At 39.2% G+C, this 21,764-nt stretch overlaps 1 protein-coding gene across 1 annotated transcript in view; it reads left to right on the top strand.

The window, feature by feature from the left end:
* Positions 1-21,764, top strand: part of LOC139473724 (uncharacterized) — a 65,364-nt gene that overhangs the window by 17,429 nt on the left and 26,171 nt on the right. The window contains exons 3-6 of the mRNA XM_071256444.1: positions 1,830-1,961; positions 4,206-4,358; positions 19,688-19,975; positions 20,572-20,715. Coding sequence (XP_071112545.1) covers positions 1,830-1,961; positions 4,206-4,358; positions 19,688-19,975; positions 20,572-20,715 — 717 coding nt within the window. The remainder of the gene's footprint in view (positions 1-1,829; positions 1,962-4,205; positions 4,359-19,687; positions 19,976-20,571; positions 20,716-21,764) is intronic.

Raw genomic sequence — 21,764 nt, 5'->3', positions numbered from 1 at the left:
TTCCTCCCACATTAATCTGACACGCCGTGATATAATTGGAATACTGTTAAAAGCGGCGTTTAACCAAACTCACTCACTCACTCACTCTACTCCGTCCAAGGCTGACTGGAGACTGTTTAGGATATGTGATATATCCCTCAGTGTTACACGTGTTGCTTCGTCTGGGACTGTGGGCATTAAAATTACCAACGTTTATCCCATTTTGGGATACTATTAAAGCTGGTCTCGTTAGCTTTTCCGTGGTTGCTTCATGGGTGACCCTGTATTTTCGCTGAGTTTAGTCTCCTGTATTAGAATGACATGCGGCTTTATCGCCTGCTTTTTTGACGAGTGCATAAAGTTCAGTGCCGTGGCTCGCAAGGCCGTTTGCGTTCCACTGTAATAAAAGCAAATCCACGATTGGTGACATGAGTGCTCATTGAATTTAAGGGCATATCCTTTTTAACTGTTTCTTTGATCCTTTGTATTCTGTATTTTGATTGCGACTTATTTTCCTGACTTTGAAGCATATTCTGAATAAAACATTTATATACCTCTGCTGATGATTATTGACTCAGCAGTATTTTCAGAAATTATTTACTCAAAGGAAAGAAGTTAGTTATTCCTTGGCTATGAACTAAGTGTAAATAAATCATCCTTTTGTTGTTATTAGGAGGCCACATGTTCAGCATGACCAGTGGTTGAATATCTTTATATTGAAATATCTGTAAGACACATCAGAGACGGTTAAGGAGAAGGGGGTAGCGAGCTACTTCGTAATGGTTAGCTACGCATGAGCAAGATATTTTGAATTAATCGGCTTTATTTTAAGTTTTAATTTATTGGCTCAACCGCTTCCACGGCATGGTTGAAGTTAAAATCAGTATTGGTCAGAGTGGTTGTCTTTCTGTCGAGAGTGGTTTTGATTGTCATCCATTAAATATCTTGTCTTTGCTGTTATTTACCAGCTACTAGAATAGAAATAGAAAAGAATATTTAAAAACCAGCAAATATTCTTATGATATTGGACATTTATTTACTCATTATTGTGTTGTTGTCTTGCCCCCGAGTTATTCCAAAAAAAATCCATTAGCACGGAATTATCAGGATAAACGTATAACTTGTCACGTTGTTTATGTTACTATCCTTATACAAATAAAGTAAACAGTTAAATATCCGGTGATTACAATATTTAAAAAGTTGAAACAATACATTATGTTATCCACAAGCGAGAGGAGTAATTCCTTAATCGTTTGTGACAAACGCGCACTTGATGAATCCTTAGACATCAATGTACTGTCCATCAGACGACCTAATATATTATATTTTACACAAAGATTATGTTCAGTTTACATATAAAATAAAATGAATACATGTTCATTAGACCCCTGAAGATTCCGGGGTAGACTAGGTCTTCAGCAACCCATGCTTGCCGTAAAAGGTGACTATGCTTGTCGTAAAAGGCGACTAACGGGATCGGGTGGTCAGGCTCGCTGACTTGGTTAATGCATGTCATCGGTCGCAATTGCGTGGATCGATGCTCATGATATTAATCACTAGATTGTCTGGTTCAGACTCGATTATTTACAGACCGCCGCCATATAGCTGGAAAATTGCTGAGTGCGGCGTTAAACAACAAACCAATCAACCAACATGTTCATTAGCCTGTTTGTATGACAAAACTATATTGAATATTAAACATATTTCGCATTTACGCTTTATTTTGTAACACTCGTCAAAAGTTAAGAAATGTGGTATACGACACTACACTTCTCAATTTCTTATAACAAGTGGAAAACATATTGTATTGTATTGTACATATTATATTTATTTTTCATGTTAAATTTCAGAAGTGGATTACGGGGCTAACTGTACTGACAATACAGACTGTATTACCAGCAATGCAATTTGTAATGGATCCGGCATATGTGCATGTAATGACACTCACTACTACGACACAGGCAGCAACACATGCACTGAGAGTAATGTAGATTTCAGACCTTACTGTTTAGCCTCTGAGCAGATTGATTACAACTTTGATCCAGTTCCCGTTCTTTGTCTTCCGCTTATCACCCTGCTTACCACCAAGCTCGCACGAACTTGCATTCATCTATCAGGTGTAGCGTCATGCACGTTATCTTTCTTAACATATCAAACAGTAAACGAACAGATATGTTCCACCATTAGATTTTTCTGTACTATGGTTTATTAAAAAACATTCGAAAAGGGCAATTACTAGTCTTTCGTCTGCCATTAGTATGTCTACGTTATTCATTCTGGTCAAATAGTTCTTTAATATAATTTTAATATCAAGCATTAAGAAAAATCACGACAATGAAAATATACTGATGCATGACAGGGACAGGACATTAGAGTAACTTCTGCCTTCAATACATATTGTCTCATTAGATATCAGGATTGTTCCCCCTGCCTATTACCCCCTGACCTATTTCCCAACTACCCTGAGAATGGATTCATGTATTTAAAATACCAAACAACTTAAGCTTTGGATTGGATTAGGGAAAGCCGAAAACAAGACGCTGGTTTCACATTCGTATAAATTAAGATGGCTTACTTAGAACAGGGCGGTCGGGTAGCCTTGTGGTTAAAGCGTTCACTTGTCATGCCGAAGACCCATGTTCGATTCCCGACACGGGTACAATGTGTGAATCCCATTTCTGGTGTCCCCCGCCGTGATATTGCTGGAATATTGCTGAAATCGGCGTAAAACCATACTCACTCACTCACTACTTTAAACATCAAATCAGTTATAGGCTGAAACTGGATCCGGATCTGTAAACAACAATACACAGGCCTCTCACTCCATACCAATAATAGTCCCATCCCATGAAAAACTCTATCACTTTTCTTAATGGAGTGGGTACACAGTCAGAGGATAAAGGAAAGCTCGCCTTGGAGGGATTATTATCTCTGTGAGCATCGGAAATATTAGTGGGGTAAGAAGAACCGTATAAATGTAAAAAGAAGAAGACAAAGCAAATATTACGCGAAGTTAAACGTTTTAAAAAAACGAAGTCGAAAGTCGTTTGCATTAATATGCAGGGGAATTGGCCACATGGAAAGGGGACAGGAAAAGACCAAGATCCGTTTCTTTCGTGGCTGGTGAGTCACACGCTGATAGGTTGATTCACTTCTACCGCACAAAGCGATTCTTGAGTGTCTACAACGTTTACCGATTTGATGCCCAGCTTACAATACACTGTCGCTGAACGTATCAAATTCGGTTCGAAATTAGTTTAAACAGACATTAGCTTGTTTGCGACAAGTATCGTAGCTAATATATTATAATATCACACATATGTACAACAGACGGAGTATACAGCGAGTGTGAGTAATTGATTGACTTTACGCCACTTCTAGCAATATATCTGCCAAATCACGGCGAGGACAACAGAAATGGGTTTTACACAGGTGGGGAATCGAAATCGAGCCTTAGGTTTAACGAGCCAGCGCTTTGACTACAAGGTTAACCCACACCAATTGTCAGTGCTTGCAAAACTGTCTTCACTTGGTTTATTTATTTTTTGGAACTCCATGTAAGAGTACAACAATAATAATCATGATTGAGTGTTAAAATATTCGTTTTCAAGTGAGTTGAGATTTGGACGTTCTTGTACATATTTTCCAGAGAGAAGGTTTGATGAATGAACATACCACTATATGAATATAAAAGATGTCTACCTACCTACCTTCTGTACCTGCTTACCATTACATCCTACCAAATTACGTCAACGTTTGCATCCTATCTGAACCCCAATCTATTTCCCTAAACTACTCTTCCATTCACAGTGCCTTCCCACCTCTGATTCAAAACCCGTATCCCTAGTTCGCAAAATTGAATTAAATATATTATATCTGTGATGTCGATTTAATTATACAAATATATTTGAGTTGGGTTTAACATATTAATTGAAGAATAACCCGCACTACACCTGACATAGGTGTTTTAATTCATTTACAAGAAATCCTATTTGAAAAAAGATATTTCTATCAGAAAAACAGAACTGTTCATATTCAAAAAATGGTACTGCCACAAATATACGTCACATGTAAAACAGTATTCTGATTCTATTCAATGTGCATTTGCTTTCCTTGTTTTATTTTGTATATTGGCGTCATGTGTTCTGTTGACATGCGGTATCACAATTCCCCTGTTCGTCTTATATTGTGTTGTACATTGTTTGTAAAGGGATATTTACTTTCAGAACTAGCCTTCGCCGTTGAATGTAATGAGACATCCCAATGTGACACCACCTCAGACCAAAACATAGAGTGTATTCAGGCAGCAGCAGACAAGAAGTGCCTCTGTAAGGATGGATGGTATAGGCCAGATACAAGTCTAACATCTTGTGCTGAAAGTAAGTATCAAATAGTTAGTATTGTAGCCTGTAATTGGTCACCAAATTGGCCAAATAGATCATGTGTTGAATGTAAGCATCACATATCCTTGAAATAATCACCAAACTCCTTACTTTAAGGTATTCAATCGATTGGATGTTAATAAATATGAATGAATGAAATCTGTTCCTTGCTGGATAATAATTTCCACTCACTTTATCCTCTCTGAGCACTTAATTGTGTGGAACTTGTTGGAAGCCAACGGGTTAACGGTTGCCCTGCTGTAATATAGATCTTAAATATGCAAATAACCTGCCACGTACGTGATAACGTGATAATGTTGGTTATGAGAGACCTTTTTAGAAATGTTATAGATCAAATGAATATCTTGCCGTTAGTAAATAAAGCAACCAAACCCTTTCCGTATGCAATAGAAATCTCCTCTTAAGGCAGAGTCGATTGTGCAACGGAACGGTTCTTAATATACACATTGAACACACTTATGTTCCGAAAAGGATTATCTTCGTTAAAGAAAATGATGAAAGGAATACTAAAAACCCGGGACCATGTATTTTCTTAAATATATGTACGTATACGTAGAATTCTGTCCATTTTGCCGGTTCCGAGCATACTGATTCCCTCAATAACGTCCCCCGGCGAAAAATTCTACTAGAAGGTCGGTTTTATTGCGCTTTGGATAATTATCATATTCAAGATTGGGGTGCTAAAGAATACAAAACACACCAAAGGTTGTAACAAAATTCCTGTCTTGCATCTACGCAGTCACAGTCAGATCATTTGTGATGTCAGTTGTCTCAGATAACTAAATGCACTTATGGCTGTTCGGACATTTAGTTTCTCAGGGAAAAAACATGAGAAAAACACAGTGAGAATGAATGCATGATATTTGAATTACTATCTGCCTTGAAGATTTTGTTCTTTTTTTTGTAAAATTACATATAAATTTCATCTTCACACCCAAAATGAAAATATCCCCTAAATACTGCATTTGTCACCCATGACATCAATTTGAGGTGGAAACAGAGGTGTTTTTATAAAACATGGACATTTTAAATCACGAATATTAGTTAGTTAAGATTTGATCACTAGTTCTGTGACACTGATCTACATGGAATTATTTTACTACAATGCAACAATATTCGGAGCAGTTGGGTAGATTAGTGGCTTAGCATTCGATCGTCACTCCGAAGGCCCACATGGGTACAATGTGTTGTGCCCATTTGTGGTATCCCCGCAGTGACTCAGTCACTAACCTACTCAAATGAGAATTACCATATTATTCTGAGACAGATTTTGACTAATAGAATGTGGAAATATCTCAACAAATAATCGTTGACTACAGTCACATATTATTTGTATGTACATATACCAATAAATTAAGCTAAACTGCCAACGTCCGCCAAAATCTTCAAATGCAAACTATTTTCTTGAATTTGTGCAACATCATAGATATCAACATGGGCCATAATGAAATCATTTTTGCTCAGTGTAATAGTATTTCTGTTAGGAACGAAACGAAGTTACCATGTGTCAGTTAAAAGATATGATTTTTTATTCCACGTGCGACTCATTGAAACATTTGATAGCGTTTATTTTAAGGCACGGTGAAAAGGGAAGGTGGGTTCTTTAGAAATGAATCACAATTACTTGTGTCTCCTTTGGAATCAAATTTATATACTGAGTATACTTTGGGGACAGTTTCATTATTCATATTCTACGTATTCCTGCGTCTAAATTGTGACAGATGTTAATGAAAAGTAACTGTGTTCTTTAGTTCAGAGATATGACTATTTGGGAACCAAAAATATTCCACTTAAATATGAATACAGTCACTGTGCAAGATGTGCCTTGAAAATTATGCATACGTGTACATCTGATCATGACACCAAACGACGGACATGCAATACTTACAAAGTGAAAAGATGACGCGTTTGAGTAAATGCTGGCTCTTCATCCGCCTCTAGCCTTGATTGACAGCTCCTTTTATATTTATACAAAATGTTTCTGTAAAGGTTTTGTTCAACAAATACGTTTCCAACAGTTTCGTTAAGTGTTTTCAGGTATGTTACTAAATTCAAATTTCCCGCAACACTGAAGCTTTATAATGACAGGAAAATGAGATACCAGTGTTTGAATGAACATTAATTTCGTATAATGACACATACAAAGGTGTAATGTATCTGTAGTTTTCATGGCTTTGGTGACATGTATGTTGCAGATACAAAAGTTTAATTAATATTCATGAACCTTTAAAATACACCCCCACCCCCCTGCACATTTTTTAAAAAAAATAAAGAAAAAAAGTACCAAAACAACTGAACAAACAATTTACAAAAACAACTGATATAATGATAGTATGATAGTGACATCTTGGAAAGAGTTTTAATTTTCAACAACGAGTGTAGGTTTTTTTTTGTCTTATAAATGTTTAACACATTACGTTGACAATATTAGTAAACGACTGTACCAGAATGTAACAGGTTCGTATGGAAACATGCAATAAAACAATAAAAGAGGGAACTAATACCGAGTGGGTAATTAAAAAAATATATAAATTTAATTCCTCTAGCCTCTAGTCCGTTATGACGGCCAGGGCAAATAGCGGCAAATGGTGCTGTGGTTGACATTGAAGTGGCGTCCAACAGAAGACTGCGATTGCCCTCTTTGGATACGTCTTATGCCGATGTTCCGATCGGTAGCGTTAAGTCTCGGCATTTTCGAATTTAAAAAAATGTTCACAATTGAATGACAAATTATTGGCTTGTGCTTGCCTTTTTATAGTAACTACAACGAGTTACGAAAGCCATAACTTGCATTTTGCTTTACTTTTTTGCTCCATAACATATTTTAACAAGTGTGAAGACAATGCCGTTTAAGACATTGTAAATCGACAATGGCTGCGTTTTGATGCACCGTTTGTCGAATATCAGGTCACCAACATTTTCAAATAACATATATTCAATTTATATTTCGGATTTTTTGTGTAGTCAGGTTCAATAACTACATACTACCTGTACGTTTCTTTTTTGAAGAGTGTATATGATGTCATTTTCGTTTAACAATGTGGACTTGAAAACCATTAAAATGATTGGTAACATGGTTAAATTGTTACATCTGGTTAAACACCAAGGGTGAAACATGACTCGCTGTGGGGTTGTGATCGGTTTTATTCAGATTTAGAGATAGAGAAATGAAGAAATGGCCCTGAATCAATTACAACACAATAGTAACGGCCATAAATTATATCAATTATACATAAATATCACAAGAAGCTTACATACAAAATATATTGGTACTATGGCATCTTTCAACACATGTAAATTGTTACAAATTTATCAATTAAGTCATGACAAATGTTATTACGCTAAGGGAGACAATCTCCCGCCAAATACAACGTTTTGCCGTAAGATGACGTACATTTAAAGAAATATGTCATAACCCTCAAAGTGTACATAAAGATAAAATATATTTAAACATGATAATAAGTCTTACCTGTATGTGGAATTGAGCCATGTAATTATATGTGGTGACTCACGCTCGATGACCATATATTTCCTGTAATTTACAAACACCATCATACAACATTATGACAATGCATTCACCATCTCTTCAGGGTCTCCACTCACTCAATTAAAGAAAATGATATATATGCACACAGCCAACTGACAAAAGCCGACGTTTAATAATTATTTTAACTCTAATCAGAACATTTGTTGCAACTTTCTACACTACCAAATAGTGTCAACTTTGACTTAGTTGACCAACATCAGATACTTTAGATATTTAAATACATTTTTCAACATTATCATATTTAACAAGATACTAAATGACATTAATTTGTAAGAAACAACATAGTTAATGGACATTAACAGAGAGCTAAACATAATTTAGTGTTTAAGTATTTAACTAACCTGTTTAACCCTGCTGCCATCTATTGCCTTATGTGCTGTGCTGTGATTGTGAGGTGCAAAGAAGACTATCTTAGTTTTTAAATTAGGCAATTAGAAGCTAAGAATTAGGGTTAGGTGATAAATAACTTTCATCCTGGATCCAGAATGAGACAATACTCTTGATGCAGCATTATACTTTACATAGCTCTGACGTCATAACCATTCAGATGAATGAAATTCATATGAACTAATAAAATAAACAAAACCAAATGTCAATCTAACTGACATTCGCTTAAAACCACAAACGTTATAATACTGTCACCAACCATCAATATTTTTAACAACATTTTTATGACTTATACATTATTTTTATGCTTATTTTGCCCTTAAACCATAAAATATAAAACACTATGTTACATCCCAAAACTGTAAAATAGATATGTTCAAAGAAACCAGATGAGCTCGGTCTGGACATTTAACCTGACGTGTCCATCCAAGCTCGCTCTACGCCTCAACCATGAGAGATTTCGCCAAGTCTCTGCCGAGGGAGCTTGTTGCCATCCTGGAGCCCCTGTTGGCTTACTGGGTTGGTGACTACTCCCTCAAGACTTCCTTAAAGTCAAAAACCTCTTCATCTCCTCTCCAAAGCTCTGGCTAAGCCCAAGCCTCAAGTGGAACCCACACCGGCCCCTACCCTTCCTGCGACCCGCCCGGTGCAGAAGGCAAGGCCTCATAGAAAGAAGAAGTCCCCGCCAGTCTTTGACATGGAGATAGAGGAGGCCCCTCCTTCCACCCCTCTGCCCCCAGTAGCAGTGATGGAACTCGCTCCCCTCGAATCCAGAGGGGAGGAGCCTTTCCGCTCTCCTGAGGGTACGGGTGACGGGAGAAAGAAGAGGAGGAGGAGAGACATCCCCTCTCCCGAACCAGCCCCCCGAGCAACCACCACCGATGCGTCAACAGAATGCCAGACCCATTAGCGACGGCCAGACCCAGACCACCCCGGTCGAGGACATGGACAAGAGCCTCAGAGCCACGCTACTGGACAAGACGGAGGTAATACTGCGGTACTTCACGTAATACACCAATCTCAATGCAGAACACATTGAGACCGCCAAGGACCAGCTCTACCCCTCATCCAGCACCGCCGGAGCCCCACTTATACTTATTCAGTGTATGGGGAAGGAAGCACGAGATCTTTAGTTACAAAGATCTCTCTCACTTTTTCGTTGATTGCGATCTGAAGGCTAACAAGCACTTCGTCGCCCACTCCGCAGCCCTCTTCACCAAGAACCTCTTCAGGGCACCGAACCCCAGGGAAGAGGCCGTAGCGAAGAAACTGCTGGGAGGATATCGCCTAGAGACCATGCTCTCCAGCCGACGCCATGCCTTCCCACGCTTGACCCCACCCCTCCAACCCAAGCCCAAACTTTCCATATAATTGAATACAATTTTATTGCCCACATCCACCCAGCCAACCCCCTCCCCCTACCTTTTTTGGAATAAGTACTGTAAACTTTTTTTGGGGTTGCACTTCTTTACTTATTCATTAGGCTTTTTTTCCGAATAGTATAAGTGCAGCCCCGTGTGCAACATAGGCTAAGAGCCGGAAAGCGCACGTTAAATCTCCAATGTGATGATGATGATGATGATGATGATGATGATGAAGTTAAGACATTAAAATACCATCCAAATGTCACTGCTACAAAATCACAATGTAATCCATCATCGGAATATTATAGTGTATTGAGCAAACGTATTGTACCTCACATTATTCCCGACAGAAATATAGATAAACACGCTGGGAAATTAGAAATGACGCTAATGCAGGACCACCTTTCTAGAAGTAATCTATTTGTGATTGTCAGACAAAAACATATATATCGCGTTTTAGCCGGTTCGATAACTTGGTTATAAAAGTAGAAGATAGCAAATAAACGACATTTGGTTTTCTCGCACTTTTGAAAAACGATTTCGATATTTGGTCGTTTGTCTCGTTTTCACGTCCACGCTTATTCATGGTTTGGGAGTCGTTACGGCTATTGGAAACTGGATTTACATATGTTAGGATCGCACAGGAGTGGGAATATGTACAACTGTATACAATATTTTGTATGACAGAGATTCAGAATTGACATACTAAAATTATTTCTTCTTCATTTCTAAACCATATTTCTACATTATTCTAAGTCTGTATTCGAACCAGAGAAATATGATGTGGAGTTTTGTCCAAATAAAGATCTTATCCGCATATTCCGATCTCTGAGCCATTTGTTGGGTATTCAACAGTTTCGTCACAATGACAAAATCAGTTCTGATTTACTTAAGCATGTAATCATAATATACTTGAAGGTGAAAACCATCTCCTTTCAGTTAGTCCTTTTATTATATGGAAAACAGAAAGCTCTACATCTCAAGCTACTATTACATGTATCGACCATGGTGTAAATTCGATCAACTGTTAGCAACAAAAACTGTTTCTCTCATCAATTATTTTGTTGTATATTTCAAAATCAAATCTGCCAGTGTTATGTAACATTAATATTGTATTGAGACGTTTAACATTTTTCCCACCTGTCCATGTGCAAATGTTTTATCGTATGTATTGTACTCTTGGCCATGTGGCCTAGGTATATGAATAATGTAAAGACGATCCAGATTGGCTGCTGTCATGAGATTCTATGTTAGCATGGGGACTCAGGTAGATTATCTGTTCATTTGTTTGTGGTAAAAATATACATATGCACACACATCTTTATCATTTTTAGTTTGAGGTGCCATTAAATTTGTCTTTTTAAAAGTCTTCTGACTACAATCATGACCCCACCCCAGTACGTTACACCAACAAACCCATATGCCAGAAGTATCGTCTAGACATGCTGAGGTTCTTTAAATTTGAACAGTAAGAAAGACATTTACAAAAGTATGTATTACATATGTTTGTGCGAACGGTACTGTTTTCCCTGTGAACAAGGATTTTATGAACATTGAAAAGAAGACGAAGAAGTCTCCGGTAGTCATTCAAGACGATTTAATAGCAGAGGTATTATTTCATCATCATAGGTAATGCATGGCAGTTTGTTAACACATGAACTGCACGTGGTAACATAAAAAAAGCATAAATCGGGTGCACATAATTCATTGTTGAACAGGCAACGAAATAGCAGACAAACGAAATTACACCCCACGACATACTCACAGCATCGGCAATAGACAAACAGCCTTACTATTCTTATTATTATTGAACATCATTCAATTACTTTATGACAAACATGCTCCGTACATTTGAAAAGAACATATCCATTGATTACTGGTAGGAGTTAGAGAGTATGGTTTTACGTCGCTTTAAGCAATGTGCTAGCTATATCAGGTCGGGGGACGTAAAAAATGGGCTTCACACATTGTACCTATTTTGGGGAGACGAACCATGGTTTTCGACGTGACGAGGGTACGCTTTGATGGGAGCTCTATTTTGCGTAATTGTGGTCACCATTATTGAACGATATCAGATAATCGATATACCCGCAGCTTAATTTAATCTTCTTGGCCAAATTCCCGTTTTTAGATTTTGGCAATCGATGCAGAAATATCAATTGTGTGCTGAAAGGAACAAATCAGTAAGGTGGGTAGCACGCACAATAGGTGCCATGGCGATGCCTACTCCTTGCGTAACTGTCTTGTCCCCGCGATGAATGCAACGACAAATGCGTATTAGTTTAAGTATTTAGCAAGTTAGCAAATGCATTATATTTACATCTTATATTTAAGGCTCGGGCACGATTTTTAATTCCAAAATATATGCATGAAAAATCTATGCGACAGGTCGTAACCTAGAACACTATGTCCCCGTAGTGCCTGCTTAACACGTTCAAAATAACCAAAGACTTTCGTCTAAATCTGAAATATATCATACACGAAATTGCTTTAATATGATTGGCTGCCTTAGCCCATGTGCTTGATTTGGACCAATCACGATGCTTAAATTAGATTACGACAAAAGTTCGTCATTAGAAACCACTTTCTATCCAATTCAATCGCATGTGAAAAGTACGAAAATGCTCCTGGTGAGGTTACTGTAATGTTATTGATATTCAGAGCTTTCTAACGATACTGCCGTGCAGCTACTTTTACGTGTATACGTTTATAAAATGTACATACATATTTACATAAAATAAAAGCATAAAGAAACATAAAGTTTGAAATAAAATCATTCAAGTAAAACCTTTTCGTCGCACAGTTGGTGCACTGACGTCACACACTAAAAGTATTGTCAGATGATTAAGTATCACAGATTGGCCTGTCTGTTCTTTGTGACGGTGTTCATCATTTGTAATGACAGATTGCTGATTGACGCCCCAAGCGACATGCCATTTGTCATGCATGTTAAGTCTCAGCTTCACTATAGGTAGATAAGCATAAATGTCATTCAGGTAAAGTCAATTTACTCATGTCCGTTCAAATAAAATTGTATCATTCCCTTTGCTTATATTGTCAGAATACGTACATCAGAATGTAATACGTACTTCTATAAATGCATTCACTATCATGTATAAAACTGTGTACTTGTACTTTTTGTAAAAGGGAGAGACACACGGCCGGGGTGGCATCTACTCCCGGTATTTCCCGGTCACATTTTTGGTCGACGCCTACCACTGTCCGTATAATGAAGACACGATTTACATAAAGACTTAATACTAATGTCTTATATGCGATCCCTCATCGCCAGTTAGTAGGTGATTGTTACTTACTAAATAGTTTTGTATGACGGTCCACTAAATATCAGTTAGTTTGTGACTGGTCTGTTAACAATTTCAAACATCCAACGAATTTTTGCACGTGTTATTTCACAAAACTTTAAAAAAGAAGGTATTTCAAGGTATTGTCTCATGTCACTGAGCGGAAAGCATCATTTACTTTTTACTTTACAGTTTTTCCACCGTGCCAACAGTTTTTTTTTTAATGTGGTGGTCCTTAAGGTTCTCAGTTTACCTTGCTGAGTTTCAGTACACTGAACAGACTATAAACTGCCATCTTACAATTACATCTTGATATGGTAATATAGGGATTATCGCGTTAGCGTTTTTTGGAATGGCAAGTATCGCGTCATGGTCTCTGATGAGAGCAGATATTACTTGTACAGAAACGATAGTCGGCAGCGAGTACACAGACGAGAAGGTGAATGTTTAGCGTCAAATCGTTGTAAAAACGAGGCTCGTTAATAATACGAAACCCGAAAGCCCAATGATATCGGATGAAATTTTGATACCCGTTCTGCACACATTTATTCCAGAAAGACATTGCGAAACCACAAAAAAGCAAGGCTCACACAGAACTTACTGAACAACGCGAACGTTCACGTTTTACTATGGCCGGCAAGTTCTCATGCTAAAGCCCCATCAAACATATATTGGATAATCTTGACATATACATATTGACCTCCTACATGTTTTTGTTTTTCTTTCATAATCTTTCAAACTTTTGGTACACTTAGTTTTGGACATTTGTTTAGTTGAAGAAGTCGCACATGCAACAGCCAAGCAAAACACGCCGGTCGGTGGCGCAGGACAGCACGTGGTAGGATTTAGTGACTTCGGGTGGATCAAGCCTGATATAAACCGGTATATTTCAAGATGTGTCTGTTCATTTATATCCATAAAACACGCAAACTTGATACATTCGGTATACAAAGTCAAAATAGCCGACTTAGTGGTACAACATTTGTAAATCTAATGTCGTGTGTGGACCCCAGCATAGTCCTATAGTTTCAGTCACAAAAACGCAGTCACCAGAACATTCAGATAAAAAACGGACAAAACCCATTCCATATCCAATAGAAATATCTGCATAAAGCAGAGTCGATTGTACGATTCCGACTATATGATGAGCATGTGTTTATGAATCACTATCAAATAGTAATGATACCAGGTGTTCGCGAAAAAGTGAGCGTATCCTGCCCCACCCGTGGCACCCGTCACAAACACATGCAAAGGCAAGTCAATTGTTCACTGGATCGTCACAGAACGGACCGTTTCGGAACCGCCTGCGCCAGGCAGGCATTCGTGCCAAACGTGGTATTGTTGTAATACAGAAACATCGCCAACGACGACCTCAGTGGAATTCTGTGCATAGAGTATGGCCTCAGCTGTGTTGGAGACATGTACGGTTTAGAGACGAGTCCAGCTTTCCGTTTCATTGGCACGATGGAACATGTGTTTATAGACGTCGTAATAAACGTTTCTGCGGCAAACTGCGTACAGGAGACTGACAGACTGACAGACTTGGTGGTGACAGATCATGGCAGCCATCTCAAACAATGGCAGAACAACGACAACGTTAGGCCTCACAGCACGAGGCTGCCCTTCTACAGATCAACAACATTTATGTCCTACCTTGGCCCTACCAATTGTCGGATTTAAACCAATAAAACATTTATGGGACGAGTTGGACTGACGACTCGAACAGCGACAACCACAACAAGAAACTCTGCCACACCTGGCTTTAGCTTTTCCAAAAGAGTGGGGCACCACTCAATGATCCGTTCTCTGATTTGTCTGATGGGCAGGAGATGTAAGACAGTTTTCAACTCTCAAGGAAGACACAGACGCTATTGACTTGTGATGACGTTAACAGTGGATCAGTGACCTGCCATTTCAGGAACATTGACTGCTAGGCAAAATGTTGATATTATCGGACGTGCCAACACATAATTAAAGTTATCTTCGCGAGAAGAAGAAAGAGATAATGTTCGCATGGATGAAATCAGCTGACCTGAAAAGTGAAACAGAAAGCTTTCTGTTCGCTGCTCAGGACCACTCCCAGTTACCACTCGAAACTGTCGATCCTTCTATTATCGTCTTCGGCATGCTTGTCGTTTTGAGGTCCATCCATGGTACGACCCAAAATATGTTTATGTATTCCTCAGAAGGCTGCAGTGTTAAGGAGTCTTCACATTCTCCGAAAGGTTCTTGGTGGACTACGCAGCGCTTCCTGGGAGAAGTCCTCCATTCGCTGTCTAGGCTGCGTGTTGAGGGGACAAAGGCCCTGAGCTAATAATGAGCTAACCAGCCTGACTGTGCCAGGATCACCCGAACCCTCTTTGCTACATTTATATATTTTAGTTTCTAAAATCATAACATGAACTGTACCAATACGTCCCCTGTAATAGTACATGTGTTAGCAAGCTACAACACCAAGCTATCCTAAGAGACATTCTGCTGGATATGAATAAGACTGGATAAGACCATGAATATAATTTATGACAGTTGAACAATTTTGCTAAAAGAAAGGAATTTCACTTCCGAATGTCCTTTATAATGGATGACTGGACTGGAAAAAAATATTTATGTTACAACAACATTGTCATCAACATGCAGCACACAGTCAGGACGTGGAGTAGAATTAACAGCGGTTTGAAAAGAGGTCACCACGTGTCGGCCGCATAAGGAGCGATAATATGTGTACTGTAGATGATTAATTGAAAGACGCCGAACTCTTAAGAGCATGTTTCCAGATTATCACAGGTTGCTGGCATGAAGTTCTTGTCAAAAGAAAACATTCACTTCCAAAATACTACAAAGGCCGGCAGTTTATGTCTCAGGCATATATACAACGGTCACCGGACGATGTAGGGGAGTCTATGGGTTTCACCTATGGTTTCTGTGACACATCTGTGCAGGAGTCATAAAACAAAAGATGATCGGTAGATACCCGAAGGATTTTGGAAAAAATGGTAGGCTTATACCGTATAGTGACTGACTGGTCATCTGGCTGGAATCGGCCGGTAAGCTCCCGATACCCGGACGGTGCCCGTCCGATGTAAACCAGATGAACACGGCTCGTTTTCCTGCTCGCTATACAAAAAGCCCGCTCAGTGCCCGGCTTATCATAGTTCGTGTTCGCCGTTTTTGCACCGTGTTGTTGTACCAGCGCTTCCAGGATCACGTTGTGACGGTGTCGGGCTCTAGCGTACTGTATACGGAGCCAGGCCAGTCTCAGTGTGTATGGAGGGACAGGCATCCTGAAGACATTCTTTGCTGCTCATCCCAGTCAGCCCATTATATACACTCCGTAACATGCACTTCAACATTCCCGGTGTCCGACGAAGGATACCCGCTCGGCGCCTGCTCGATGCTTGCCCGGACTCCCGTAGGTCACCTTACTACTTGGGTTAATCGTCCGAGTATTGACCGATTCCCGGCAGATGACCTTTCGGCTATTCTCCGGTGACCATACCACACTTGCGCACTGCAAAATTTGTCCGATTTCCTCACTGGGTCACTGGTGGGCTACCGGAAGATGTGTCACAGATCCATTACCGATCGAGGTGTGGACCACCGGTCGCCGCAAAAAAATAACTCCGAGTCAAAAACATGGCCAATGCTCACAGATTATCGTCAGGCGCCCCGTCTCACCAATTTTACCGATTTTCAGCTGCATTTTCAGGCATCGTAAACTTAACTAATCTTTCCCGGTATCGGTGGTCGAGACTCAGGCACTACCTGGCGCAGTCCGAGATCTACCATCGCTCAATTACCGCGCTATAGCGCGACCGCTGTCTCGCTATATCGTAACCGTGCCTCACGCTCTAATGACTCTCGCTGCACGATCCAACACCCCGTTTCGGTCTAAGGGAAACTTACACGTCTTTCCCATCCAACACCCCTTTTCGATCTTAAGTGTTAGCTTGCTGGCAAGGGTTATCCATAAATTCTCACCTTTTCAACCGTTAACCCTGTTAACATAAACAATGGGGTGTGGTTTCTAGGAAAGATGAATGGGAGGGCGGACCTTGACGTCAAACGTATGCGTAGTTCATTGTGTACTTAATTGCGCATGCGTGTTCTTGGGGTACTAATGACCCGTTAAACGAGTATGTGACCTAGTTACAGAGGTTCAGAACAATTTGTCAAAATGACAGCAAAGTCATCTGCAGTTTACTGAGAAAACAATATGTGAAAAACTGTAATTCCTCAATGATAACATCGATATGAAATTTGGGGATTAGACATTTAGTAGGCATTATTTGGGCATCAATTGTACTCCATTTCCTACTGATCTGTTCCTAAGTGCATATGACTCATCTTTTCTGTTTGGATTGGTAAAATCAAAACATCAGCTTCAGCTTCATGTAAATCGATGATTTGAGTTCAAATTCAATAAAGGTCAAATAGGCAATTTCCTTCGACTGATTTAACCACCTGATTTAGAAATAATATAAAGGTCAGTGAGGAAATATTCCCTCATCTTCCAGATGCCATGCAGCGTAATGCTGAAGAAAACATTTTTCATTAAAAAATTGTGTCAATCGTTAAATAGGTAATGCAAAATGTGAATAAAATTTTGTTTTAATGCTCTATGCACTTACTCAGCATTCACCTCATGAAGGAGCAAGGAAAAGCTCTGAAAGGTTGTGACAGAGATTAAAAAGAAATTCACGATTAAGCAGAGACTTTTTATTATGAAATGTTTTTTGCCGCTGAGATTTTACTCAGGACTAGAATGCGACATTATTCCTAACAATACTAGTTAGGTTCACATACTAACAACACAAACTAAATCACTATACCCTTTTATAATCTCCTTGATAAGATGCAATGTTCAGATCACAGGCGAGTGACCATTAGATTAAATGCACCTCGAATGACGCTATTCACGAGAAGGGAACCATCCGAAGTTCCAAGTGGAAAGATGTCGGAAAGTTTCCATTTAAGCAGCCATATACAGTGAATCCTTAAGCTTGGTGCATGAAGAATATTGTAGGACAGTAGTCGCATACAGCATTTATTAATTATAGTAAAACATAGAGCGTGTGAAGTAGACACATTGGCCATTTATACACATGCACAAAAGTTAAGCGCCACCATATTCATAGTCTCCTGATTTCACGTGTGGGAATCAGAAATACGAAATATGATGATGTATGACTGAATTAGGCTTCCATAGTTTCATGAACCCAAATTTGTCCAGATATCACAAGGAAGGCGTGCTTTACGTGTTGGTGCAGTTCCCCTACCCTATAGATAGTGAAATTCAAGTTTCAGACACGTGGTTGCATTTTGCTCCTGTGTTAGATTCCACTTACAATAGAGGATAAAAATCAGCCATGATGAGGAGAAAGTTAACAAACGCTGAAAGATTGCAAGTGATAGGCATGAAAAATGCTGGCATGTCGTGCAGGGCCATTGCAAGACAAATGGGTCGTCATCACAGTGGTATCACTCGTTTGATTGGGGGGGTCTGTCATGATATGGGGTTGTGTTTCCTTCGGCTGCAAACTTCCGCTGGTGACAATTCGTGGAAACCTGAATGGCCAACAATACCAATACCAAGATGCCGTTCTTCGGCCATTGACAACCAGCCTCTTCAGACAAGACCTGTTTACATGGACGACAATGCTAGACCACACAGATCTCGGGCAGTTTTGGCTTATTTGCGTGAAGAAGCTATTGCCACTCTTCCTTGGCCGGCCGGTAGTCCGGATCTTAATCCGACTGAGCATCTCTGGAACATTCTTGGCCGGAAAATCAGACATCGTGATCCCCATGTTCAAAATCTCGCTGGACTTGAAGCCGCACTTCATGAAGAATGGATTCGTTTGCCTCAGAAAAGCATTCAACGACTTGTAATGAGTATGAGGCGTAGGGTTGAAGCTGTGGTCAATGTCCATGGATCATACACACGTTACTGACGTTTCTGTCTTGCAATAGACTCTGCACTCCCTATCTATATGTCTATATGGCACCTGATATGGTCTGCTGATATCATGACAGTTACATGACAGTTACATGAAAAAAGGTTTTTCATGTTTTCTAATCCTAAAATTTCTGGTCTTCGGTAAAATTCCATTCTGCTCATATTCTTTTGGAACACAAGACAAAGTTGCTTTGGGACAACTTTTGCATCACATGAGGTTTACCTATACGGCTTATAAGAATCGTACATCTCGTTATAATAGTGATCATTAAGTGCCAAAAGTAACAGTTCACAAATATGGTGGGTGGCGCTTAACTTTTGTATATATCTAGCACCATATTATGGGCCGAAAATATCTTACTTTAAATGACTGGGGTGGAGGGAAGGGAGAGAGCACACGAGCAAATCACAATCTCTTTATATAATATTCATACGCTATGCATATACGCGTCTTCTTCAAACGTTTATTCATAATAATTGCAAAAATGTTCAGATGAATGATCAAACTGCACTGTCCGTTTCAAGTGAGGGACGTTCTTAATGCATTATTTTATGTCAGAATCTTCACAAGTGGAAGATGGACGGCAACACTTGCACTTTATGAAGTTGTGTTGGAAACAAAGATGACGGCATTTTATTTATAATCTAAGGCATATATTAATAAGCCATCTTATACAATAACCCCGTTGATGTTATTTATCGATGTTGTTAGTTATTTCACTAATCGATGTGGTCATGATTGCTTTCAGCTAGTGTGTTACGACCAGTCATCACAGACCCACCATCCATAGGAACGGGGAATATTGGCATCAGCTGGGTAAATACAGATGTCACTGGTGGGTACTCCTACATCTACACGGTAATGTGGTCTCCAAGGCCTCCAGGATCACCAGGAACTGCCTCTACACGAGAGAAGAACTACAACATTCAGCCCCTCCCTCCAGGAACAGAGTATACAGTCATAGTTGCACATACCATCACACAGTACGACAGGAGTCAGACAATTACTTCGGTCCAAAGGACATTTACAACGAATAGTTAAGTTCCACCCTAATGTTGTTGTCCATGATGGCATGAGATAAAGTCGTACAACAAGATATAACTTGATTTTCTTCTCTTGACATTCTCAAAATATCTATTATTTAATCCAAACGAGGTCATGTTGGTCGTTATGTGTCAGCAAGCACTTTACAGACAGTGAATTGTTTAAAATTAATACATGTATATAGCTGTTATGTTCAAACAGTTGGCAATGCCACAATTACATTGTTAAATCCACTACCACATACCATTCCACCCGTGTGTCTAAGTTACACGTTTTTCAATAGCTCTTGTCAACGAAGGACTCACGTTCAGCCTTTATAAGAAATACACGGTTTTTCTACATATTTCTGTATTGATAGTATGCATTACTTTCAGAGCAAGTTTGTGCCGGAGTAAGTAGTAAAATGGAAAAAACGCATCTGTACTTCGTTGACAGAAGGATATAGCTTATTATTCTCTTGCGTCTTGTTTATTTTCTTTCTTTTGTTTGTATAATAACTGTTTAATAAGCTTTAATTTGGTGACAATACAAATCACCGTTACCCCGTTCGTAGGATATTTCTGTACTGTTATGATACGCTTCTTTCAGAACAAGCCTTCGGCGGTGTATGTAGTGAGACATCCCAGTGTGACACCTCAAACTCAAACATAGAGTGTGTACAGACTACAGCAGACAAGAAGTGCCTCTGTAAGGATGGATGGTATAGGCCAAATACATCACCTTGTGTTGAAAGTAAGTATCAAATAGTTAGCAAGTCTTTGGCGGAGTATGTAGTAACAAGGTCCAGTGCCACAACTCAGACCTAAACACTGACTATGTACAGATTACAAGGCAAACAGAGAAAAGGTACCTCTGTAAAGATAGGATGTATAAGCCATCACCATCATCATATTGTACAGACAGTAATTATCTAACTGGACGTAGTTAAATGCCTGATTTTACTTTATCTTGTGATAAGCAAAATACAATTGCCCTTTCAGATCACTACCTAAACAAACATTTCTTTTTTGACACTGAATGTGTACGCAAGCTCCAATGCAAAATTGTTAAAGCGATGAAAAAGCGAGGTAAAGTCCTGTCGCTGTGTAAACGATTTTTATTCATTGAGTATTGACTGGCACAGTCTCAACTTACCTCATTAATTCAAACAGTTATCATTATTCCCCACCATAAAAGTGGGGGAGGGGTTGTTGGAACGTCTGTCGTCATAGTTCTGACTTTTGAGTTCGTCCGTCTGTCAGTCCGCTTCTCAATGTGGACAATTTTTCGCCAAAAATCTATTCACGTTAGAGAATGAAATTTTACACACTGATGTTACTGATCACGATCTCAAATGAGTAGGACATTGGTGTCGTACAGTTATCATTTACAGAGTTATGGCCCTTGCTCCATGCTTTTCAACTAAGTGCATACTGTGTGAAATGGGGTAAACTTTTCTCAGAAACTCCTCACGTTACATGAATGAAACTTTGCAAGCTTATCTTAGAAATACTTGTCACGATTGATTCCGAAAATTGGCCTCGTCATTTATTTGTTTAGAGAGTTATGACCCTTGATCCGCGCTCTTCAACTTAGTGCATATTGTGTGCAATAGGGACAGGTTTACTCAGAAACTGCTGATATTACTCGAATGAAAGTTTGCATGCTTGTCTAAGAGACACTTGTCAAGATTGAGAAAATTGGTCCCGTATTTTATTTACAGAGTTAAGGCCCTTGATCCATGGTTTTTTTACTTGGTGCATCGTGTCTGCAATAGGGACAAGATTTCTCAGAAGCTACTG

The sequence above is a fragment of the Haliotis cracherodii genome, unplaced genomic scaffold (assembly GCF_022045235.1).
Source record: "Haliotis cracherodii isolate W230 unplaced genomic scaffold, xgHalCrac1.p SCAF_3, whole genome shotgun sequence".
NCBI lineage: Eukaryota > Metazoa > Mollusca > Gastropoda > Lepetellida > Haliotidae > Haliotis > Haliotis cracherodii.
This window is presented reverse-complemented; position numbering and strand designations above follow the sequence as displayed.